Source organism: Vicugna pacos, chromosome 3 (genome assembly GCF_048564905.1).
Source record: "Vicugna pacos chromosome 3, VicPac4, whole genome shotgun sequence".
Classification (NCBI taxonomy): Eukaryota; Metazoa; Chordata; class Mammalia; order Artiodactyla; family Camelidae; genus Vicugna; species Vicugna pacos.
Window position 1 is genome coordinate 65,991,267 of NC_132989.1, and position 22,040 is coordinate 66,013,306.

The 22,040-nt window shown below is 39.0% G+C and overlaps 1 protein-coding gene across 6 annotated transcripts in view; it reads right to left on the reverse strand.

Annotated features, from left to right (window-relative positions):
• Window positions 1-125: 125 nt before the first annotated feature.
• ATG10 (autophagy related 10) overlaps window positions 126-22,040 on the reverse strand; it is a 203,943-nt gene continuing 182,028 nt past the window's right edge. For 2 of the 6 annotated variants that reach the window (XM_072958442.1, XM_072958438.1), the window contains 2 exons: window positions 10,412-10,509; window positions 3,753-9,769 (listed from right to left, as the gene is read on the reverse strand). In XM_072958442.1, coding sequence (XP_072814543.1) covers window positions 9,670-9,769; window positions 10,412-10,509 — 198 coding nt within the window. In that variant the 3' untranslated portion in view covers window positions 3,753-9,669. Of the gene's footprint in view, window positions 1,818-3,752; window positions 9,770-10,411; window positions 10,510-22,040 lie in introns of those variants that run through there. The other 4 variants (XM_072958441.1, XR_012071350.1, XR_012071349.1 and 1 more) reach the window with 4 other exon arrangements.

The following is a 22,040-nucleotide window of genomic DNA, read 5'->3' on the forward strand; positions in this document are numbered from 1 at the left end:
GATGGTAGTCGAACTACAAAAGGGTAGCACCAGGGGGTGTCTTTGTGGTGTTGAGCAGTTCTGTCCTGATTGTGGTAACGTTTACACAAATCAATACTTGTGATGGAATTTCAAAGTGCTGTATACCAAAAAGAGCATAAAAATTGAAATACAAGTAAATCTGTAGTTTAGTTAATAGTGTTATAAATGTCAATTGACTGGTTTTGAGAATATACTCTGGTTATCAAATATGTTATCATTAAGGCAAGGTTGGGTGAAGTATACAAATGATAGTTTTTGCAATTTCTTGTGAGTCTTAAATTACTTGTTGATTAAAAGGTTTAAAAAATTGTGAATGAGTAATTAATTTGTGTTACATCTTGTATTTGCCTAGCAAACCCCAAACAGATCAGAAATTGTTAGTGCAGAAAGAATCTGGAGATCATCTAGTCCTGTGGTTCCCAAATCGAGAACATCAGAATCCCTAAGGCATTTGTTAGATTATACAAGTACTCCTGATCTTCTGGGAAGCCATCTTTGTGGTATTTCTGGGAGAAATCTGTCTTTTCAACGAGCTCTAAGGCAGTCTTTATGTAGCCATCCCACTGATGGGGATACTCCTGCTCTTTTCCAGCCACCTCATTTTATAAACCAGAAGCCCAAAAAAGGTAGCTCTTCAGTATTTTTCAAATAATTTCCCCAAGTAATCAACACAGCTGAAACCAGAAGGAGTCCATCCTCTAAATTAAACCGTTCCTGTAGGAGATCCACCTCAGAGCAACATAGCAAACACTGCCTTACAGGCAGCTACTTAGCCTGATATGGTGTAAATTTATGCTGGGTATTTAATAAGTTTTTGTTTTGCACTTTTTGAAGGGAAGGTATAACATGATTAGTAAATTTTCTGTATGTTTATATGGAAATGTTGAAACATACAAGTTAGTGATGTTCTGCAAAAAACTTTAAACTATATTAGGAAAATACACAATGCTTCATATATTTATGGTTTTTTTCCCTTTTATTTTTTGATAGAGCTGAGAGACATGGTTCTAATTTGACAGCTATGCAAATTTGAATGTGTATCTTTGTATATATGTATTTTCTATGTTTCATTCCAGGTAAATGTCTGGTGGCAGGATTTGGTTATAATGATCATGCTGCAGATAACATTCCTGGAGTCTGTTTCAAGGTCGACAGAGTAGCTAACATTTCTTTATTGGTTTTACACAAAGTTGAGAAAGGAGACCAAGATCATAAATTACCGTATTACACCACAATTTTCACTAATAGCTACTTGTATAATCTTTATTTTAACCTATAAAATCTGTTTAAATGGATCATCCAAGTATTAACTTACATTTCTTACGATATTGTAGTTGGGAGATTGCCTTCATAGGTTGTACTAAGCATTTCTAATTTCTAGCACAATTTCTATCTGTATTATTTGGAAAAGTTATGGCATGTTTATTAGTGTGTGAGGAAAAGAAGTGGATTTTTAAAGCTTATTGTCATGGTAATGTCACCACAGGAGTTTTAGAGCAAAGTATTAAAACATACAACAACTGAATGTTTTTAAGTGTAAGTTGTCTCATGGGGAAAATCATTTTTAGAGTGACACATTTGAAGGGACCTAAGAGTGACAACCCATATTTCCAAATATGCACACACACACACAGTCGCCACCGCATTCAGACTTTAGTATGTGGTGTGTATCTTCAAAATGATGGAGCTACTCACATACAGCACTTAGAACTCGAGCCAGATGTGATGAACGTCATCATTGCTTCCCAGAGGACCTGAAGCTTTCAAATGGCAACTCTGATGCTAAGGAGTTTCTCCTGTAGGAGGGAGAAGAGGAAATCATGACCCCAGATCACCTCTTCAGACTTTCCAGTCTGAGAAGTGTCAGCTTCCTCCGCAGGTCCTTACTTGTGGTAATAAGTTATTGACATAAATTATCTAATCTATTCATAGTGTAGGAGTTTTTGTTTGTGTTTGAAGTCTAGCTTTCTAAATCTCATTCACTGTAGTTAATTAGAAGTAGAACAAGGGGTCATGTTACTTGGTTGGGTTAAAAGGGAAGGGCATGCCCACATTTTCAAATAAGTCTAGATGTGGATAAATATATTATACTGCTTTCTTACCTCTTACAACCAGCAAATGTTTAAATCTGAACAATAGTGGGCAGAGTGAGCCACATTTTAAATAACTTTTTATGTCAATCACAGCTGAGAACAGTGGAGGGAAATGTTACTTGTTGAAACAGGTTTTGTCTATTAATACCTGTTTTGGAAACAATGACAAGAAATAGATTGTTTTGTCATATCTTTTCCCCCAACAGCTTTGAGCATTTATTTATCTGGTTTATGAGAAGACATATATATTTTTTCTATGTAGCTTGACAGCTTCAGGTATTCTGTTTTTGCGTGTGTTTGCAGATAAGTTGGACCACTTTGCCCCTCCTTCAGTTCTTGATATATTCCAAGTATTTTCTTCAAATTTCAGTGCTAGTATATGCAATAGTTGACTTCCGTTCACTCTGTATTTTACACATTTTCTTATGTTTATAATTAGGTAGTTTTTTCCCTGTCACCATATCCCTCTTTCTCCTGCCCATGACATAACATAGCGGGATAGCGGGGGTGGGGGTGTGTGTGTGTGTGTGTGTGTGTGTCCCCTCCTGAAACTATGTAGAATTTTCTGATTTTTCTGTAAGCATACACACACATACACACATATTTTTCTGAAAAGGGGGTCTCTACATTTTTCAGATTTTTGAAGGAGTTTCTGCCTAAGAAACCAGCTACTGTTTAAATTTGTACAACAGTGAGCGGATTTAGTCACATATTACATAATTACTCAATTTAATCACACCTGAGAATGGTCGTGAGACGCTGCCTGTGGTTTGACAGCATCTATGAAATGTCCTCAGAGTGGTGAGGATCTGTGGATGGGTAATCCAGGCTACAGAACCTGCAACTAGCACATTTCACATTCTGCTTTGATGGCACCAGCTGACCCAATAACAGAACAGGGGGCCATTTTAGAGAGAAGTTCCCCAATATCACTGGTAAATGCAGAATCAGAAAGACGTTACAAACCCCACCCTCAGAAGTAAAAGCAGAGGGCAAATCCCAAAGATACTTTAACACCTAAGTTTGGAGTAAAACTTAACAGAAAAGATCAAATAAAAAATGTTCAGCGTGCACCTGTAAAAACAAATGACATAATGTCTGTGTTTAAAAAAAAAACTAAGCAAATATAAAGTAAAAAACAAGGGTTAAATGAAGCAAATGTGGCAAAAATCCTGGTAGTTGCTGATTCCGACTTACAGGTATGTGAAGGTTCATTGTACAATCTTCTTTACTTGTGAGTCTGTATGAAATTTCCCATAATAATTTTTTTAAATTCATACAAATCCTTATTGTTTAACTGCCATACTCTCTGGCTGTACGAACCAGTACATAGACAGTCAGCTCGCATGGGGCAAAATGAAGATGTGGGGTAATCAAGTGTACAATAGAGAGGCTACAAACTAACCCTGGTCACACTGAGAAATATATACCACATTGGGAAGAAACAAAATGAGAAGCCATGCAAATTGTAGCAAGACCAGTGGAGAAAATGATCAATAATAAAAGCACAGTAAAATAAAATTATTTTCAAAGATTTTAGGAAATGGTAGAACACAGACTGCTTTGGGGAATGCAAACTGGGATAGCCTTACTGGTGAACAATTGAGCAGCATGAATCAAAAATCTCAAGACATTCCATATCCTTTGACCTGTTTATTCCCTTAGTGAGGGTGTAACCCAAAGAAACAGGATGTAACTATTTCTGCACACATATCTTACTGCATTACATTTGGAAAGTTCTCTGAGGGAAGGGCTTTGTCTGTCCTACTGAACAGTATATCCTCAGCACAGGTCTTGAACATTCAGGAAGTTAAGTGTCCAATGAATGCATGTTAAATAAACAGTGAAGAATTAGAAACAACCTAAAAGCCCTAAAACTATTTGGTACGTTTTGATATAAAAGAAATAATAGCCATGCTCAGCCCTGAAGATCTGGCGTACATATGTAAATACCAACACACCAAAGGCTGTAGATTTATTGAACTATGATTTCTTGTTAGCCTATCACAGCATACTTTGTTTAACTTCTGCCTAACAGTGATTTCTAGTTATTTGAAAAACTTCAAGGTAATCCAAGAAATCACCACCTAGCCAGAGGCTTTATTTATTCTAATGTGAACTTCATCTGAACGTTGGAATACATTGCGTTTCGAGTTCATTTTTAATAATTTACCAAATGGGACTTGGTGACCTCTAAGATCACTTTAAGTTCTAACAGTCTAGAATTCAGAGTATTTGTAATAGGGCTCTTTTACCACTAGGTGTCGATATTGACAACACAAAAAAAATTAAAGCAAGGGCTTGACATTACAGAACTGCTTTAAAGAACATTATCAAATTTAAGAATAAAATGTGAAATCACTTTTACAGACAAGCCCTACAGAAATCCAGAGGGAGAGCTGTGAGAACCTATGTGCATATCGAAGTAGCCCAGTGCCATGGGCACAATAATAGTTAAGTACTTCCTATACCTTCTAGAACAACCTTTAACAACTTACTGGTCAGCAGCATGAGAAGAGAATCAGAGATTCTTAGAATTGCAAGGGAGCTTATTTGTCCATTAGTTTTTAAATCTCTGACTGCTCCCTGGAGCTAGAAATACACTTACATCACAACCTAGCACATGCGCACATACACACATCATAATACAGATTTTCTACGCATGTACTTGAAATTAAAGTTTCACAAAACAGTAATACCTTCACTATGTGCATTGCACTCCTTTCTATGTATCTCTGAAATAACAGAAAACATATATTGGTCTCTGCCCCAGGTTCCTGGCACAGAACTCCTAAAACCCTTGAAATTTCCTTAGTGATGAGATTATAAGGAGTATCTTTTGTTCCAATATTTGGTCTTTGACCCCAGTTCCTAACAGAATTTCCTGGGTGATAGTAGTAGCTTTTGTTCTAATGAGGTGACTCTGGGCGGGCTCCTGAATAGCTTCAGGATGGGGGCTGGTCACCAGAAAGACCAAGCTCTGGATCAAAAGCTTGGAACTTTCAGCCCCATCCCTCATCATTGGGGAAGGGGAGCAGGGCTAGAATTGGAGTTAATGATTGATCATTTCTACATGATGAAGCCTCCATAAAAATTCCAAAAGTATGTGGTTCAGAGAGCTTCCAGATTGGTGAACACGTCTGCATTCCAGGAGGGTGGTGTACCCCACTTCCTTGGGGACAGAAGTTCTTGCACTTGGGACCCTCCTGGACCCTGCCCTATGTAGCTCTTTATCCGTATCCTTGATCATATCCTTTGTTATATAACAAACTGGTAAGCATAAGTAAGTGTTTCCCTGAGTACTATGAACCATTCTAGCAAATTACTGAACCCAAGGTGGGGTTCATGGGAACCCCAATTTATGGCTGGTCAGTTAAAAATATAGGTGACAACCTTGGACTTGCAACTGGTATCTTAAATGGGGAAGTCTTATGGATCTGATGCTAAAACTCCAAGTAGATAGTGTGAGAACTGAACTTAATTGTAGAACACCCAGCAGGTGTTGCAGACTTGTCTGATATATGGAAAACCCACAACACTTAGTGTCAGGCGTGTGGTGAGTATGACAGTATTGTGAGAGTAAAGGAGAAACAAATGGGATTTTTCCCCAAACACATTCTATTTCATTAAAAAAGATAAATACTGGTCATAAACCAATAAATTGATTTTACTTGAATTAATATCCCTTCTTCCACTTAATATATAGGAAACAGAGGCTCACAGAGGTGCAGTGACTCGCCCCAGGTAACACAGTAAACTGGGACTCAGGCTTTTCAGACACTGGCAGGTTTTGCTTTGGAAGGCCCTAGGCAAGAATAAAAAATTGTCCTTGGCCTACTCCCAGCCCTTTCTGCACTCCTGTACCTTCTAAAGCATGTGGGCCAGTATGTGTTGGTGAAAAAACCAAGAAAGTGTCTGTGATTAGTCACTTTAAAGATACAAGTTCTTTCTAAAATGCAAATGTGATCACTCTAACTGCTCTACTTGAATTCCCTCAGCGGCTCTTTGTGGTTTTCAGGCCAAATACTAATCCTCAGTGTAGCAATAAAGGCTCCCCAGACCTGGCTCTGGTCCTGATAGCCAGCCTCACTCTTTACCACTTCCGCATACACACCTTCAAGGTATCTGCTCCATTCCTGACCTGGCTAAATCCTAAGAGTTTCACTCCTTTCACATTCCTCTTCCGTGAACTTCCCCTGCTGCTTGCCTTCCGAACCTCTGCCATAGCACACATCCTACCGTCCCTGCATCTTCTTGTCCGTCTTCTCCACTGGACCTGGGCATCCTTATGAACCAGAGTCAGGGCTCTCTGTTCGCTGCCGCTGCCACTGCCACCAAGCCTAGAGCTCAGAAAAAGGGGGCACTCAGTAAGTATCCACTGAAGTGCATATGTGCATATCCTTATTTTCAAGTTTTAATCCTAAAAAAAATCCAACTCACTGCAATATCAGCGCTCTGAGCTCTGTAAGAGCTGTTATTGGCAACACAGATGCCATTGCCTAATATCTTGAGAACATGAATAAAAACTGTATTTCGGGAGAAATGGATGCAAAAACCCACGACTGACTTTTTTTTCTATTTCATTCTTTTTGGAGGGGGAGAGTAGCTTCATTTTTTAACCTCCAGCTTGTAAGCTAGCCTCTGGCCTTTCTAGTCACTCAGCGAACTGGCTCACACACCCACTCCGGTCCCCAGACCAAGAAGCTTCCATGGATGACTTACAAGGGGCAGACAGCGACTCTTCCATGCATGCCACCTTATAACATACCCTCCAAAAAGTGGGTCAGTAATTTATTTACTCTCCATCAAATCCAGAGTGAAAAGGAGACAATTAAATGCTACTCTGCCTAAGTAAAGTGAGTATGAAGGAAGAGGTTCACCAGGAGGGGCTGTGGGAGTCAGAGATGGCTTTGTAAAAGAGTGAGTCATGTAGACCAGGTTGAAACTTGGGGAGAGAGATGAGGAAGGAAGCATTTCCAGGTGGAAACCAGCCTGAGCAACAGTCAGATGGTCAGAGGAGGCTGTGGGCAGAAAAGACCTCGGGCCCACTCGCCTGGGGTGGAATTGGGCCTGAACTGAGGTGGGAGGGAGCAGGTACGCTCTGTCACAGGAGCAGGGCCGATTGTCCACTCTCCCCCAACTCCACACAGCACTGTTAGTTATGAAGTGCATTCAGACTCACATACCATTTTGATGTCTATGCCTTTGTAGGGTGAGTGGGGTTGATATTAGGAACTTTTAAAAACAGAAGTGATAACATACTAAAAGACATAAAGAAAATTAGACAAAGATAGAGGCAAACCAGCCTCATAGTCTAGCTCTCTAGACTTCTCCCTATTTCCCAGACCCAAGAATCGGGGTGGGCCTCATGAGTCGCGTGGCTGAACCTCCTCACTGTGCAGGCATGGAAACAGAGAACCAAAGAGGCGAAGCTGTTTTTCCAAAGTCACACGAGAGCAGAGTTTAGAAGACTGGCTGGTAGCAGCTTTAACCAGCTTTGTTTCTGACCTAAGGGGCTTCGCATTGTATTAGCAGGAGAGGAAACCCTGAGGAAAGATCTTCACGTTATAGAGAAAGAACTGTTACTTTGACAAAACAAAATATTTTCTAATGTCTTATGACTGTTGGGAAAACAGTCTGTTATATAACTGCAGTCTTAAAAAATGGAAATTTTTATCAACCAAAATTTAATTTTTTTAAGTGAAAAAATTCTCAAAAGGAATAGAGCTGTTTGAGGAGAGAGATCTATCTGGGGAGGGAGCTCTTCAGAACTTTTTTCTGCCACTGATGAATTTTTAGGTCTTTAGCAATCAGAAAAAAACCTTTTTCTTAACTTAAAAAAAAAAAGTTCTATCATTTTGGGCCACTACACACTGGCCCCAAAATGACAGGATTCTATCATTTCAAAATCTGTAAGCGAAGGATAACTAATATTTCCAGACGAGTACATCATCCAGATAATACATTATTACATTTTTTTTTATCCCGGAAATGACATGGCTTGAGAAATGACTTGCTGAGAAATCTGTGTTTACATTAGAGGAGTGGGGGGAAAAATCCCTTGCAGAAGTTGAAAAGATGTTAAGTGGTAAATACCAAAATGCCCAGCAAGCATGTAGGCAGTCTCTCATCCCAGCATGAATACGTGCAGCTCAGCATTTTAAAATTTACTTTTAGCTTTTCTAGCAGTTTGAATTAACCCTTTCTCTACTTCTGCTCTCTGTGTGAGAGTTTAGCCCTTAACCCAGACACTGGCAGGGCTGTCACAGATGTCTGCAATTTGCCCGCAGATAATCCTCTCATCCCCACTGCTTCCCCCAAGTGGGCCGCCTCGTGAGCAAACACCTCTTAGACTTTCTTACTATTCAGAGTCTTGGGGCGATGCCCAGACAACGTTAGGAAGTTAGGTCCAGCTTGCCGGAGCTGTGCACAGAACTGGAAAAGGCCTGTTGGGAGACCAAAACAATACACATAAATGCAGCTCGAAGGGTTTATCCAGACCAGAGCTTCTGTGAGAACATATGCATCAGAATCACCCCAGAGAAGCTGTTTCGGCCAGTGGCCCCAGTGTCTGAATTGTAAGAGTCTCAGGGGACTCTAGGGTACATCCCTCACTGACAGACACTAATTCAGATGCTCTAAAGAGGCAACTACATTTTTCTCTTAGTTTCAGACCCTAGCAAGTTAAAATGAAAAGCAAGCAACTCTAAACTGAAAATTCTTCCTATTAGAGTCACCTTAATACCTTACTGGCTATTAAACTTACTGGCTACTGACAGAATGAGCAACTAAAAATCAAATACAAGAAAGTGAGCATTTAATGAATATTTGTATAATACTTTACGATATTTTCTCTCTCACTAAGCATCTCATGTGCTTCTCACAGCAACACTATGAGATAGCTTCTTATTCTCTTATTAAAGATGAAAAGCATGAGTCTCAGAGGCATGAAAGAATGACCTGGAGATGCCCTGATGACGTCAGTATTTCTATGACCCAGTTAAATTCATTTTTGCTATTTATAGTGATTTGTGTCTTTCCAGTGTTTCTTCTAAACATGCAGCGTATCAGCTGCTGCAGACATTTGCTTCCAAGGGCAAACATCCATGTCAAAACGTCGGTGAGCTGAAATCTCGCACAATATTGGTCCTGTTAAAACCAGGGCTGGCCACGTAAACTTCCAGCATTCTTCTAAGCTCTTTGGCTCAAAAAAAGAATCAGAAGAACAAGAATAAACCAAAAGCCAAGAGAATAAAAGGTTAACTGAGCAGTAAAGACTTGTTTCAAGAACATCAATTCTAAAATAAAACCGCCCAGGCCTGTAGTTGGGTGAGGATTATTGTAGCAAAATCAAATGTTTCCTAAATAATTAGGAGCTGGTTGGTTGGAAAACTAAACAAAGAAGTCAGTGTCCAGCCAGCTAAAGATGAAAGCAGACTTAATACATGGCGGGGCCAGCAGGGATGACACCTCTAAGTGCAGCAGAGACACCTGGATCTTTGTGACAGCAACACATGCAGCACAGGCTTCTCTTTTCACCTTGTCCACTGACATTTCATTCATCCTGAGAGGCTGCTCTGGCATAACTAAGAGGCACATTCAGCCCAACAGCTGGCCCTACGATGCTCAGCCATGATGTGATGTAGTTGACGTTCCTGGGAAACAAATGAACACAGTTTCGGTTGTAGTTGGAGGAGAGTAGAAAGTCAGTTACTAGCAATCGTAGAAATGAGGCTTTCTTCCAAGATGTGTGCCCACCACCTGGGATCCCACCATTTCCAAATGCCAGCCCACTGCTTGATGGGGACTCGAGGACCAAAGCGACTGACAATCCTTCACTAAAGTTGTTGAAGGGAAGGTCCAGGCTCTGGGCTCCTGAATTCCATTGATGATTTTAATGTGACACAACTTACAGCATTTGCTAAGGTAGTAGAGTGCAGTGGTTAAGCATACGGCTCTGAGGCAAAATGGCCTGGGTTCAAATCCTAGTTCTACCGCTTAACTAGCTGTGTGACCTTGGCCAAGTCATTTAAACCCTCTGTGCTTTAGCATCCTTTTCTGTATATCAGGTAAAATAATGGTACTTAGCTCACAGGGGTATTATAAAAATCCAGTGCCTTAATATAGCCGAAATACTTAGACCAGTGCCTAGCACACCATACAAAATCAATAAGTGTTAGCTATTATTATTATTACAAAGAATATTTCTTTTTTAGCTTAGCTTTTAGAATCACATAAAAAGATTTACACTTTTAAAATAAGAGTGAAAGCCAATATATCTTGATGGTGTTTCTTACCTATTGATTTTTCGAGAATTCTTTACCACAGGAGTCATGAATTCATTTGTCTTGCAAGGATGAAGTACAAAAAAGGGTTGTCCAAGTATCGGATGCTCCTGTAACGATCAGAGTTGGCCCAGGATTGCCAGCATGAGTTTACTTTGAAAAAATTAAAATACTTAATATGTTTTTACTCCTTTAAAATAAAGGTCTGTTTTCAATTTTAAGGTATTAAATTAAGATACAGCTAGATTCCTATTTTGGAATAAAATTAATAACCCAAACATGAGAAGTTGGTGAGAAGAAACTATTGATAAAGTAGTGCAGTCAGGTGTAGTACGGCGCTCAATACACACTGCAGATACATCTGATCAGTCCCTTGAACGCTTCTTTAGCTAGTACTTCCTTTGGCCTATAATTATTCTTGTTTTTCCTCCAGGATGTCTATGAAATTTAGAAGCCTGACCATCTGAACAAAGTATCCCACTCTCCTTTGTCAATGGCAAGGGGACCAAAATCACTCACATACCTTTTTAACATAAATTTTGCCAACATGTTGATTGTTTCAGGCCTGTGTCCAGGGCCAATGGGCACATGTCCAGTGAGTGGATGGGGTAGAGGGTGGGGTGGGAAAGGGGCATGGCTGGCACTATTTAAATTGTACTGCTTCTGTCTGTCTGTCTGTCTGTCTGTCTTTCACTTAGTTTCTCTGTTTCTCTGTTTGTCTCCTGTCTCTTCCAAGCTTATGGAGCTGCTTTCACAATTTAAAAGCCCATAAAATGGAACTCCACTGCCTTTATAAGAGAATGACTGGATGTAAGATACAGGTCAGACTGCTGCCTGGTTAAGGATGAGGACATCACTTGGCAAGCAATGGGGAGAAGGCTTCTATGCAGTGAGTGATCTATGCACAAATCCTACCAACAGGAAAACAATTACTGTTGATAAGTTTTTCAGTTGCTTACATTGTGCATTACCCATTATGCAAAAGACTGCAAACTCAAATACTGCTATAATCTGAACATTTGTGTCACCCATCCAAGTTCATATGTCGAAGTCCTAATGCCCGGTGTGATCGTATTAGGAGGTAGGGCCTTTGGGGAGTGCTTAGGTCATGAGGGTGGAGCCCTCATGATGAGATTAATGCCCTTATAAAAGAGGCTCCAGAGGGCCTGCTCACCCCTTTCTGCCAGGTGAGGACACAGTGAGAAGTCGGCAACCTGGAAGAGGGGCCTCATAAGAGAGGGCCTGAGACCTCCACATGGTCTCAGACTTCCATCCTCCAGAACTGTGAGAGATAGACTTCTGTTGTATATCAGCTACCCAATCTGTGGAATTTTGTTATAGCAACCCAAACAGACTAAGGCAATTATCTATGAAGAGCAGGCAGGTGACCTGAAGGGGTGAGGCCAGTTAAATGCACCAGCAGGTGTCAGGGACGGTGGGGACCTGGTGAGTGTGCCCAGCCGAGGCTGTGCTTGCTACTCTGTTCCAGCCAATTGTACCATGTGGGAATGCAGGTTCAGCATGCCAGGTCTTTCCGTTTGTCAAAATAACCTAGAAATCCAGATTTTTTAATGTAAAACCTCCTAAATTTAAATGTTGGCACAATTTTTTAAAAACATGGTGTGGGCCAAATAAAACAAGCCCATAGGCTGGATTTGGACTAGGGACTGCCTCGCTTCTTCTGCTAGCTTCTTCTTTTCTCAGCCTGTCCAAGGAAAAGCTGAACTCAGAGCTGTCTGGGGGAAGAATTATGAGTGGCTGTCCCTGTTGCCTCTACCACCCAACGCCAAAATATTCATGTCTGTACCCAAGTGCACACACCACCCACACGAAACGGGAGGGACAGTTCCACTTGTAGGAGTGACAATGGGTGTGGAGATGGATGGATGGATGTGTGTGTGTGTGTGTGTGTGTGTGTGTGTGTGGCAAGAGCTAAGTTACCTGCTGGGTGCAGGCTAGTGTGTGGCTCCCTGAGTGCCACAACCTGGTGTCCTGATTCTCATACACAGAGCCTGAGCTCCCTTTTCTCCAGCTCTCCCCACCCCTCATTCCTGTTACTCACCAGACCCTGGGTGCTAACACAGACCAGACGTGTTATTTGCCTATTGGAAATCCTCCTGTACAACTTGATTCTGGCTTCCCTTCCCTTCCTTTAAGTAGTATTTATTCAGCACATATCTACTGATCATCTCTTATGTGTCTACCAGGAACAGTTCCGGATATAGTTAGGAGATCTCTATCTCTAAGAAAAACCAAGTCCCTGATTCCACGGGACTTATTTCCCAGTGCAGGAAACAGCCAATAAATACACAGAACAAATAAGTAAACAGGATAATCCAGATAATAATAAGTGCTGTGCATAAAACAAAACAGGGTAATGTGATTTTGGAGGGATTGTGGTAATAATTAAGATTTGGTGAAAGGGAAAGCCTTGGTAGAGAGGTGGTCTTTAAGCAGAGATCAGAATGACAAGAGAAATCCAAGTGTGCAGAGAACATGTTGGAGGCAGAACACCCTAAAGGGAAATGAGCATGGAAAATGTGCACAGGAAATGCAAAAGAATTTTAGAATTATCCTGGACTAAAATAATTACTGTTTAGAGGGTTGGAATTTAAAAGGCTAAATTTAGCGGGGAAGGTATAGCTCAGTGGTAGAGCACAGGCTTAGCATGCACAAGGTCCTGGAGTCAATCCCTAGTACCTCCATTAAAATAAATAAATTAAATAAAAACCTAATTACCCCCCCAAAAAAGATTGATTAAAAAATAAATTTTTAAATAAATAAATAAAAAGCTAAATTTAGTCTAAATTCTTCTTGGATTACTTACATAATAACCAAGGAGTGAAGAGCAGTAACCAAATCTATGAAGACATGTTACCTTCTTTAATAACATGAAACCTAGACTTTAAGGATGGCATTACATGGAACACTCATAAAGGGTAGAGTCAGTTCAGCCATGCAGCCTCCATCCCTCTCCAAGAGTCACTCTCCCCTTGGTGGGCCTTGAAGATTACCATGGCCACTTTTATACTCAGGGTGAAACTCCGACAACTTCAAACACTTGAGCCTGAGCTTCCTGTAGCTGAGGTAGAATGGATTACTCAAACAAGATGCTGCTGAAAGCCTGGAAACACTGAAAGTGGAACAAACACACAGAGCAACAGCGCTCTTAAAGACTCAGATTGTTACAATACTGGAGCTCCCAGACCCATTTGAGTCATGTGGGACACTAGGAAGAGATCCTGGCTAGGCCTTCCCTTTCTGGTCCTGCATGGTGGATGGAAGCACTCCACAACCACTACCCAACAGTGTTCTCCAAGACTCCTAACCCCTGGTAGTTCAGTAACTTGAGGAGTTGGTAACTCTCATGAGGAATGGCTTCATCCTACAGACAAGACCTCTTCCTTACAGGTCTATGGCCTAACCTTTACAAAGCCTCAGAAGGATAACCATATCAGAGTATAACATATATCTGAGCGATACAGGCACACTTAAAGTTCAGGGGCCCATTTTCTAAACAGATGTGTTGCTTCATATCACAATGCAACTCTGCTCATTTGATGCTGCTTGGTAAAGACTTGGACTTCATTCCTACAAGTCATCTTTTGCTCGTTCCATTTAGCCAGTAGATAAGAGCAGGCTTGGGATCTGCAGTTAAGATTTGAGTCAAGGTTTGCTCTACTACTTTGTAGCTGTGAGCTTTGTTGGCAAACCACTTAACCATTTCATGTCTGTTTCCTCATCTGGTAACTGAGACTAATGATCGCATCTGCCTCAGATTGATTGTGATTCTTCAATGAAAAAACTGATCAAAACAGTGTCTGACATATAATATGCACTTAGTTGGCTAATACTATACAAACCCACTGATATCTAAACAGACAGGATAATAGCACCTGGACATCCAAAATGTGGCCTTATAATACCCTATAACAAAGCCCAATTTAAATATCTAAAAACAAGAAGCTCCTATAGAGTTTACAGCATGGTAAAAATATCACTGACTAGTGTCTAAATATTTAGGAACATCTGACAACTGATTATAACCAAGGGCAAGAAAAGTCTGAAAGAGTAAAAAGTCTATGTATATACAGCAATTAGAACTACCAATATATTGGTTTTCAAGACAAATTAAAGGAAAATAATTTAAATAAATGTAAATTAAAATAAAAGCTCAAGCACTTCAAAAATACTTCGGTAATCTACATCATTTTAATATTCATTTTTCCTCAAACAAAATAAAAACACTTACATTAACATTTAAAGTTATATTCTAATAAAATAAAATGCATAATGCTTGTGTGAAACACCTTTTTAAATAATCAAGACTTCCAATGTCTTAGCTTTTAGAACAGCTTGGACAGTTCCTGAATACAGGTCTGGCCACCTGAAAAAAAATTTGTCCTCTACTAAGAAATCATGTTTATATAATTAGACTGAACATACTTAAATGATTGACTGTCTTTAAAAATCAAAAGTTCAAATTGTATTTTAAAAATAAAAATTATGTTGTTTCTGTAAGATGCTTTGGTTTAAAAAAGCCAAGCTATGAAATGCTGATCTTCCTAAAATTATAATAAGGGATATTTGTGTAATCTTTTAAGAAAAGTTTTATAAATAAATAACAACAGCAGTGGGCTTCTAGCTATAGCAGGGCTTCTAGCTGTTTGCTGTAGAGGTCAGCAAATCTCCTTGAAAAACAAGTATAAAACTGAACAAAGTTGTCAAAAAAAAATTCTGGGATGTAGAAATCAACCAAAGGCAAACAAAAATTTTGATAAATATTTAATTCATGAAGAGCTGCTAGAACTTAAAGTTAGACACACAGAGAGTTTGCAATCTTCTTACCTAGAAATACTCCCATATCACACTCCCACCAATCTCCACCTGGCTCCATCAACAGGAAAGTTTTACAAGAGTGAGTTGGCCAGAAGAAGCAGTAGTTGTGCTGCCAGGAGGACTGACTTGATTTCTAACAGACAGAGGTAACTACTGCCCAGTGGCATTACCAATAAAAATATCAAAATAGGTACTAAATGGAAAGGAAAACCTGCAACTATGGTAGCCTGATGGTGCAGTCCCAGGTGAGGCAAGCAGCAGAGAAGACAGAAATCTAACGGGCAGATCCTGGATGTGAGACAGCTATACAAGAACCAGCTAAGTTCTCCAGGCATCCTGGGCTGATGGAGAGCTAAGCACATGTTCAGGGGAGACACAAGAAGCCCTGAGGAAAAGTAAAAGCTGATGCCAACTTAAACATTAACTGAAATTTGAATGTGCTCCCAATCCACACACATAACCATCAGCAAAGGAAGGAAGCCTTATAGGCTTGAGGTATTTGAGCACAACCTCTGTCCAATCATTGGCTAACCAGGAACATATGTAGACATAGCTGGAAGCCAGGCAAAAACATAAAAATAAGAATGAAAGACAAAATAGCAGAGACATCAACGGCCACAGAGGAGGTAAATTCTGTAGCTAAAGGCTAGGCAAGTTACTAAAATAAGCAGACAAGAACAATAGCAACAAAAACAAAAAAAGACAACCATCAGGGAAAAATACTGGAATCCAGAATTGCTTCAATATTATCTAAAATGTCTCATTTTCAAATAAATTTGAGAGGAAGAAACAGAAAAGATGCACACTAAGGGGAAAAATCCATTAATAAAAATTGACTCTGAGTGGGCCTGGATATCAGATTTACAAAGAATTCAAAGCAGCTATTATGAACATGAAATATGAAGAATTAAAGAAAATTGTGTTTAAAGAGTTAAAAGAGAAAAGTTATGACAGTATCTTTGCAAGTTGGTAATCTCAGTCAAGGAATACTAACTATAAAAAGAACCAAACAAATATTTGTCTTTGGAAAGTATAATACAGAAATTAAAAATTCACTACATGAATTCAACAGTGTGTATGAGATGGCAGTAAAAAAAGTTAATGAATTTGAATATTTATTAATAGAAGTTATTCAATCTAAAGAAAAAAATGGAAGAAAAATGAACAAAGCTTCAGAAAATATCAAGCATACCAGCATACACATAGTAGGAGTACAAGAAGGAGAGGAGAGAGAAAGGGGCAGACAAAATATTTGAAGAAATATTGGCTGAAAACTTCTAAACCTTGATTTGAACCATTTAATCTATAGATACAAGCAGCTCAACAAACCCTAAGTAGAGATCCACACCTAGACACATCATAGCCAAATGGTTGATAGCCAAAGAAATCTTAAAAGGAGCAAGAGAGCAAGAACGCATCATATAAAGAGGAATAAGAATACAACAATGGCTGGCTCCTCATCAGTCCAGACAGCAGCAGAAAGACATAGCCAAAGTTCTGGGAAAGAACCTTGTAACTGTCAATCAAGAGTTCTATATCCAGCAAAACTATCCTTCAAAAATGAAGGCTATATATATATATACATTCCCAAAGAAACAGACAGAGAATTCCTTGCCACTAGTGTCACCTTATAAGATATACTAAAGGAAGTCCTTCAGGTAATAAAACGAGAGGGTAATGCGAATCCACAGGAAAAAATAAAAAGCATCATAAATGATAAACACAAAAGATGAGCTAAGTATTTTTTCTTCTCTTAATTACGTTAATAGACATAGGGTTTTATAAACACAAATTATAATACTGTACTGTTGGGTTTAAAACATACATAGATGTAATATACATGACAATAATAACACAAAGGAAGAGGGGTAATAAAACTGTGTTGAATAAAGTTACTGTATTGAACAAAGTTACTGTATTTTAGCCAAATTAAGTCAGTATTAACTGTATTCCTATTGTTAGAATGCTAGTAAGGGTATTCTTGTAGAGAGCATTTAGAACCCAAAGAGTCCTTCTTGTTGTTAAATAAATCCTTTAAGTGTATTATTAATCATGACCACTCTTCTAGCAATATGTTAAAAGTCCATAATTAATTACACAGTTAAACTATATGTAGTCAACATCCAGTGCTTTCTCAAATGTATCAGCTTCTCTTAGTTGTGAGAAATTAACCAAATCATTAATTACTTTTCAAATACAGATGGAAAATTATTATTAAAATACTCAAAATAAATCCTTATTTCTAAATATATAATGAATATAAGGCCCTTGAGTTATTAAGAAAGTAATAATGATTACATAATGTAGAAAAATATGGTTTCCCTGATGTGATTAGAATTCATATATTCCCTCATTCATTTACTTAGCAAACATTAAGTCTTCTTGTAGGACAATTTTATAACAATTTAACCCTAACTAAAGGCAAAAGATCTGTAATTCAAGAACGTGGTTAATCCTCTGGATATTCTAATGCTGCAGAAGTGGCAATTCAAGGAGCCTTGCTACTTGAGCCAATTCTATTTTTTCAGTTTATTCAATCAGCTGATCCTGCAAGCCAAGCAATTTGTATTCAGACAAAGTAAGGTAGAGAGTTTACAAATAATTTGAGTCATCTGATCAGTGTAAACAATCTGGATAATATTCTCCAAGAGCCTTTTTTCTGCAATGGAAATTTTTTAACGCTTATCCTATCAGGAAAGGTTATCTGTATTTTCTACTTTCTCTATCAGACAGCAGAATCAGAGATGAAAGCATCTTTAGTTGGTTTAGGAATTATGTGCTGGAGTTCAAAAAAATCTAAAATCCTACACCTTATTTGTTTAACATACCATTTTCAGAAATGGAAGAACATCAAAACTGTCAGGATCTTTTTAGTGACATGTCTTAGATCAATTCAGAAGGTAAATTTGTGTGAAAGTGCTACCATCTGCTGTCAGTACTAATGAACTGATGCAAATCTGCGCTGAGAAAAATGTCAGTGTGGAAATGCATGCAGCCAATGAACTGTGTTAGGCGTACAACTCAATAAACACTTCTACTGGAACAAAGTTCTGCTAAATGGTTTTCCGTGAAAATAGAAATGATGGGTCAGATTTCTATCTCTGTAACTCCAGAGGAGTTATAGTGGCACATTCTCTTATGAAATTTAATTTAGCAATGGTTAAATGTCTCATAAAATAAGTCTGACATGAATACTGTGAATTGGTTCCAAAACTATTAGATATGACTATCACAAGGAAATGATAATACTGCACCTTCATTCTTATATCTAATAAATATGATGAGTTACTGGGTTCATTTCTTAATTTTCTTGGCTCTCTAGGAGGGCACAAACATAATTTCACATGCTAAGCTTTCATCCAGTTTCATATTCCAGACTGATGAAATCTGCCTTCCATTCTGGGCACATTCCTTAGAATGAAGAAGGGTAACTTATCCTGCCCCCTTAGGCTGGAAAAGGAAAATGGCCATTGAGCATGTGCAGTTATCAGGCACTGTACTAAGAGCTTTGCAGGGGTCACCTTTCCCAATAGCTCTTCAAGGAAGGCTGTATTATGGACACTTTGGAGAACAAGTTCCAAGAGATTATGCTTACAGTCGTCTGTGTAGTGAGGGGCAAAACATAGAAAGCGCACGCTCATACTCTGCACCCACTCATCCCACTGACCAGAGCTGGTGTCAAGGATCATCCCTGGTTTTGATCCTCTCTAGTCTGCCTCTTAAAAAATCTATTTTTAAAAATTTCAAGTGAATGCATTTTCATAAAAATTATAAAAGCAATACATAGAGAGTTCAGAAAATACAGAAAAGAACAAAGAAGAAAGGCAGAATAATCTAAAACTGCCCCACTCAGATTTATTCCCTGTTTGGTGAATTCCCTTTCGGATCTTTTTATATACACCTTGTAATTTTCTGTTGCTTTTTATTCACTGAACAGCTAGTTATCGAGTGCCTGCCATGAGCCAGTCCCTGTCATGTGTGTCTTTTGTCAATCTTCTCTAAGAATCTTCGCCTCCTGCTTTACTAATTTCTGTGCTTGCTTTATTTCCCTTCTATAATTTGTTCGATTTTCTTATTCATTTCTATTAGCTCTTTAGTTTTTTTTATGGGATATTGATTCTTTTCATTCATTCAACTATCATTGTGAGCCATGCACTGGGTCAAATGTTAGTACTACAGTGGTACATAAACTGATAACCTCTGCTCTCACGGAAGTTGCTGAAATATTCAAAATATTTTTTATTTCCAAATTGTTATTTATCTTCAAATTTTGTTCATGATGATTTAGATAGGAAACAATATTAAGCCAATCAATCAATCATTTTTCTCCTTTGTTATTTCTTTTATCATTCTTATGTTTAAAAAATCCTATTCAGGATTAGAAAACCAGATATTCACCTATATTTTTATATAGTTTATCATGAAACTACTTGCTGCTCCCCAAACATACTGCTTTTTCTTACCTCCAGGCCTCTGTACATGTGGATCTCTCTTCCTGGAACACCCTCCCGAACTCCCTCACCTACTAATGGCCATTTCTTCCCTACACATCCCAGCTTTCTTTACCCCAACCCTGTATCAGGTGCCCTCCCCTGTGTTCCCTCTTCACCCATGCTTAAGCCTACTGCTTAATTCCACACTGTCCTGCATAGGAAATTGATTGTTTACAGGAGTCTTCCTATCTATTCTGATTATCGTTTTAATCTCAGCATCCAGGACGGTGCCTTTCATCTAGTAGGCACTCAATAAATCTTCATGGAACTACTACATAGACAAAGAAATCCTACTGTGACAAAGTAAATTGTTTCTGGCACATGCAGCCTGTTTCATAAAAAGGAGTATTTGTGCAGGAAACATGAATGGCCCCCACACCACTGCGGGGAAATGGAGGAGACAGCAACATTCTCTCTCCTTGGCACAAGGCCAAGGACAGCACCTCCTGTACATTTATGGAGTCCCCAGATAAGAGAAAGCTTCAATATCTGTTTTCTGAAATATTTCCTCCAAAGTGTATCTAAGAAGAAAAAGAGGGTTTGAGGGCATGGTTGGGAATAACTCTCTACATTAAAAACTTATGTCAACTTTGCAATATATTCTAAAATCTACTGGTTTCTACATAAAAATAATATCCTTTATCACCATTTAAAAGAACTGATGCAAGATGCATATTTTAATTGCATGAGCTAGTATACCCTCTGCAATATCACCATATCCCCCTGAGATATGTTACTCAGACTCAAAAGCAGATCAAATACTACTAAAATATATAATAAGCTCATGCCTTTCTACTTAACTCACTCCTTTATTACTTCATGTGTTTTTTTACTCATGCATTCAATAAACATCACTAAATACCTATCGTGGGTAAGACTCCATGCTAAACCTCCATCCATCTAATCATCTGTCCACCCCACTCACTGACTCAACAAATATTTATGGAGCCTGTTCTATGTACCAGGTACTGTTCTAGGCACTAGAAATACAAGCACACTCAAGACAGAAGCAAAATCTGCTCTCACATAGTTGACATTAAGTTTTAGGTACTAGAAAGAAAAACACAAATCCCATTTTCTCAACTCTTCGTATTTACAGTCAGTTGCACAGTCAGTATTAAAAGTCCCAGATTGCACGACTAGAGGAGAAAGTTCCAAAGGTAAAATAAATTTGTCGCTACTCACTTCCCTTCCCTTAGGATTTCTAAAGGGAATGGAAAAGCAGATCCCCAGAGAGAACAGCAGTTTCACCTCGTCTGATTATGGGGGATGAATAATAGGACCTGTGACCAGAAACAAGAAAAACTGTCAAGACAGATGCCCTCTGTGGGAGGGATTTTTTTTCATCATTTGGAGAGGAGACGTGGAGAGGCTTCACACTCTAGAGAGGACTGTATAGGCGATCACAGTGGCACTAACATAGAATGAGATGCTCCCCACTATAGGATGAAGGGTGTCCTGAGGTCAGAGAGGAGCACACTAGTAAACTAAACCATGATGCGGAGGTAGCCAGGCCTAAGCCCCCACACATGGAAAGACCACTTGTTCCCTGGAATGATACTCGTGGTATTCAGGTATCAAGAGACATGATGCCCAAACTCAACTGCTGTTTCCACCCTGCAGATCTATTGCTTGTTGCAGTTGTGCAATTTCTGTAATGCTGTGGTGAGTGCCCTGCAACTGAAAACATCAGACTGTATACAGGGTGTATATTTTCATGAGCTGAGAGGGACCTTGAGTCGACTGAAATAGGGCCATCTTCTCTCCTCATCTCTCCCCATGCTCTGTTATGACACTCGCAATTCAAAGATTACAGAAATCACTTTAATACATGACAGATTATGTACCACTTAAAAGGTACAAACCCAGGAATACGAAAATTCGGAGAAAGGAAAGGTCACTTCTGACTATAGGAGGAGGGAGCAGGAAAGACTACCTGAAGATGTGGTATTTAATCTGGTCCAGACCTTAAAGAATGGGCGGGACTTTGAGCAAGGGAAGAGAAGAAAGAATGTGGCAGTAGAACTGAAGACAGAAAGAGGCTATGACAAGTTTAATGGGAAGGGAGTTAGGTGAGAGGCACACTTTCTTCTTTTGAGTAAGACTAACAAGTTGAGTGCATTTGGAGGAGAACAAAAAAATGCCCACTTATTTTGTTGGTGGTGGTAGTGGTGATGGTGGGTTATTAAATGACTGAGGCAATCCCTGTTAAGTTCCAAAGCATTACAGGATATAATCAACATCTATACAAGACAAAGAAGCAAGATTTGACAAACAAGCAATCCTCTCTTATTTTTGAAAAAAGTTTT